Source organism: Augochlora pura, chromosome 1, assembly GCF_028453695.1.
Source record: "Augochlora pura isolate Apur16 chromosome 1, APUR_v2.2.1, whole genome shotgun sequence".
In the NCBI taxonomy this organism is placed as follows: Eukaryota; Metazoa; Arthropoda; class Insecta; order Hymenoptera; family Halictidae; genus Augochlora; species Augochlora pura.
In genome coordinates, this window is record NC_135772.1 from 16,761,784 (window position 1) to 16,765,537 (window position 3,754).

At 47.1% G+C, this 3,754-nt stretch overlaps 1 protein-coding gene across 1 annotated transcript; it reads left to right on the top strand.

The window, feature by feature from the left end:
* Window positions 1-2,491: 2,491 nt before the first annotated feature.
* On the top strand, window positions 2,492-3,511 carry LOC144469435 (uncharacterized). Its single transcript, XM_078179705.1, has one exon. It carries the CDS (start codon window positions 2,492-2,494, stop codon window positions 3,509-3,511), a length of 1,020 nt encoding a protein of 339 aa, XP_078035831.1.
* Window positions 3,512-3,754: the final 243 nt, after the last annotated feature.

Genomic DNA, 3,754 nt, shown 5'->3' on the forward strand with positions numbered 1-3,754 from the left:
GTTATTGCTATGCCTCCTAAAAGGCGATTACTGGATCTTCATGCATTCGTTGCAAGTGCAAAGCGAAATGCATCGGAGCATTTACTATTATAATTTTAATTTTTAGTAGTACTATTACGATTTTAAACTACTGTTATAATTTTAATTTTTACTACTATTATTATAATTTTAAAATGGGAGATTTTTAATCTAGTAATTATACTGGTTTGTTCAAAAATTGTACAACATTTATAAAAATACTATTAACGATTAAACTACCGATCTTTTAGTGAAATAAAATCGATCGATTGCAACAAACACAAATCGAATAAATATATCTTTCACTTTTTGAAAATTGCACAAAAGATAATATTTTTATTATCTGTAATTTTGCCTACCTTTCATTTATTATAAATACGTGAAATCCTCAGGCTAGCAACAATGATTCATTCTTTCTACGAAATAGAGTATATGTTAACACAATTATAACTATCTACTTGTGGTTATTGGTTGCTATTAAACGATATTGTTGAACGCTAATTTAATTCTATGCCATTTTACGGCGCGAATGCACGCGCGATTCTAAGTATTTTGTTAACGTGCGAATGCATGGTAGCAGAACGGCAAACGCATTTATGAACTCCTGTAGCGATTCTAAGTGGTACAACAAGCGTGAGGACCAACGTAGGTGTTTGCGCTGGTAAAAATAATCATGTCCAATAAGATTCGTCAATAAAGATGTTTCCCCGTGGATCCGGCGTACCAGGCACGTTTGGCCGCGAACGTTATCCCGCACAGATCACGTTGAATCCAAGAACTGCTTCTATCAAGATAATGTTACTTTCGTATCTGTTATGCAATTTCCCCTTGCCGCTCGTTGCTCGTCCTCGTGTTTGCCGTTACGATAAATGCGCTTTTTCGCGTAGCTGTGTAAAATTAGAAAAAAATATATTACAACACTGGATCAATATTAGACGCTGTACAAATCGCATAAAACAACATTTGTTGAAACAAGTGTCACCTAACCGGATAAAGTAGTATGTTTTAATCAAATATACGACATTCTCTTTTCATGCTGATCTGTTATGGGAATATTATTTCTAATCTAGTTATAATTTCATTGCGTTGGTAACGACGACGTTAAATACTAATCGCAAGACAAATCTTTCCGGGGAACAAACAAGAATTCATTCAGACGGATTTCTTCGAAAAGTCAACCAGAGTTAGGCCAGAGTTGGCGCTAAAATGCCACCTGGGGACCCTCGTAAAATAGTCAAATTTGTCCACACTTTCCAGCCCCTCGTCTTTAAAACGTCGTAAAGTACAAAGACGGGGGAAGGAAACGGGACCAGAGAGAAATTAATACAAGGTCACGCGAAGTATCCCATGGACAAATAAGTTTATAATAAATTCCATCTAATGACAATATTTCAGGAAAAATCAGAACGACTTCATTATTGATTGAGATCAATTTTCGATCGTGTAAAATGTTATACAACGTACAAAATATAAAAAATTATAATGTATTATATTTTTGTGTTAAACTGTACGAGTAGGTATGCCAATAGCAAAAATAATATTAGTACACTGTTCTCTACCTAATCAAACAGTTCAGAAAACGAGACATTTTCATCTTAGAAAAGACTTGAAAAATCGTATTTAAAATTATGTTACAACTTTGACATAATCTTGACATGGCAATAAAATATTGGTAAAAATAATATTATTCTCCATTTGTTCCAACAGCTCATAGAATGAGACTTTTTCATCTCAGAAGATTTGAAAAATCGTATTTTAGTCAGCATTTCGAAGGCAATACTCGACCGTGTGGCGACGCGGTTAGCAATCGTGCGTCGAATGTCAAGAGCGCGGCGCCAAAGTCCCGTGACCGTGCCCGCTTTGATAAAGCGGCTTTCTTTCGTTTCCGCCGATCGTCTTTCGACTCCTAGCCCGCCGGAGCCCCCAGCAAAGAGACGAGGGAAGACGGGAGGCGTGCCCCGTCGCGCGGCTTCTACAAGGAGATACCCACTTCCCTGTGTGGACCCCTTCCACTCCTCGGGGATCCCTTCCACGTGGGTCCTAGGAATTCTCAACCCCCACCACCGGGCCCGAAGAAAACTGGGCAGCATGGTCCAGACCACGAGATCGCCAGGTAAAGCCAGTTTACGCAACGCTTCCGTACGCGAAGCATGCACACGGTGTCATCCAGAGTCACCCGAGAGTCCCGACTACTTGATACCTTTGCGTGGTCTATGGGAACGATGTTATCCAGCGACCGAGCCAGCGCACTTGTTTGACGATGTTCTGACCTGGGTGAGAGCCGACAGGTCCGTGACGCGTGTCCCCGAGTCGTTCGCGAGGTAATCGACATCTTCGATGAGATGACACTAGACTAGACCAGAATCAGTTGCGAAGAGGTCCGCCGTGTTAGGCGTTTGAGCAGTCGTTCGCCACGACAGTATCAACGAGACGAAACCGCTAGAACGATCGTAGAAGAGCACACGAACAAAGCATGTCAACCTACGCCAGCTTCCAACAGTACGATCTGCTCGACTCCGAGGGCTACGGTTCGGCTAGTAGCCCGGAGTCGAATCCGCGCAGCTGGACGCACCAGGAGATCTACCCTCAGCCGCCCAGGTCCAGGGGTAGCAGCTGCGGCAGCGTCAGCTCCGTGGACTGTCAGAACCGCGAGTACCAGGAGATCGGCGCGGCGAACGGCAGCTTTCACGTGACCGCGACCGGCGTCAACTTCTCCGAGTTCTATGAGGGCTACTACCAGCAGCAGAAGGGTTGCCGCGGCGACCACCACCATCAACTGGACCACCAGCCGAACGGCGCCAGGCCCGCCGCAAAGGACCACGGCAAGCACGTGTATAGGATGAACGAGTGCATGGAGAACGTTTACGACTGTGTGACCAGTGGTGTCAAGTTCACGAACGAGGCGCAGGACGGCGAGCAGAATCCCGGCGTGTCGCCGAAGCTGGAACAGGGTCCGGCGTTGCTCGGCAATGCCAGGTGCGACTTCGGCCAGCCGGGCCAACAGGAGAGCTTCCTGGCCGGGAAGAGTTACGGTGTCTTGAAGCCCGATGCTTTTTTACCTAGAAATAACGGCAATCCGTACGGGCAGAGGGGCGACATTCTTTATTTGGGCGCCGCGTACAGCGTGCAGAGGAACGAGAGCTACGCGGCGGCCCAGAGCGGAGGACAGGGCGGCAAGTCGGCGACGTCGCGGTATCACCAAAAAACCGACGCCGGCCTGCACGTCGCGACGATGGAGTACGCCGGACAGAAGACCAAGGAGACCATGCAGAAGATTAAGAACGGCACGCCGGGCATCGAGGTGCTCAGGAAGAGGCGGCTGGCGGCGAACGCGCGCGAGAGGAGGCGGATGAACAGTCTGAACGACGCGTTCGACAGGCTCAGGGACGTCGTGCCCAGCCTCGGCAACGACAGGAAGCTCAGCAAGTTCGAGACGCTGCAGATGGCACAGACCTACATCGCGGCCCTCTACGAGCTTCTGCAGAGGGAGTGAACACGGTAATCTTGGACCAGCTTGGCTCCAGAACCCGAGACAGCTCCTTCGAGACCTCGAGACAACACCGTCCGGGTTTTCAGCCGTTAGGCGAACCTTCGGTGCCAGTTACGCTGTCTTTTAACGTTACTCGAAGCGAACAGAGAACTTCTTCTCCACTTTAATTTCTCAATTAAAGCATCGTTTGGCTCGCTGTCGTATCCTCGTAGAGCGACGAGGGTGAAACCCTCTTGGCGCTCGAAC

Bases quoted from the DNA above. Each gene is read 5' to 3' on its own strand.
- LOC144469435 (XM_078179705.1), top strand. From the start codon at position 2,492: ATGTCAACCTACGCCAGCTTCCAACAGTACGATCTGCTCGACTCCGAG.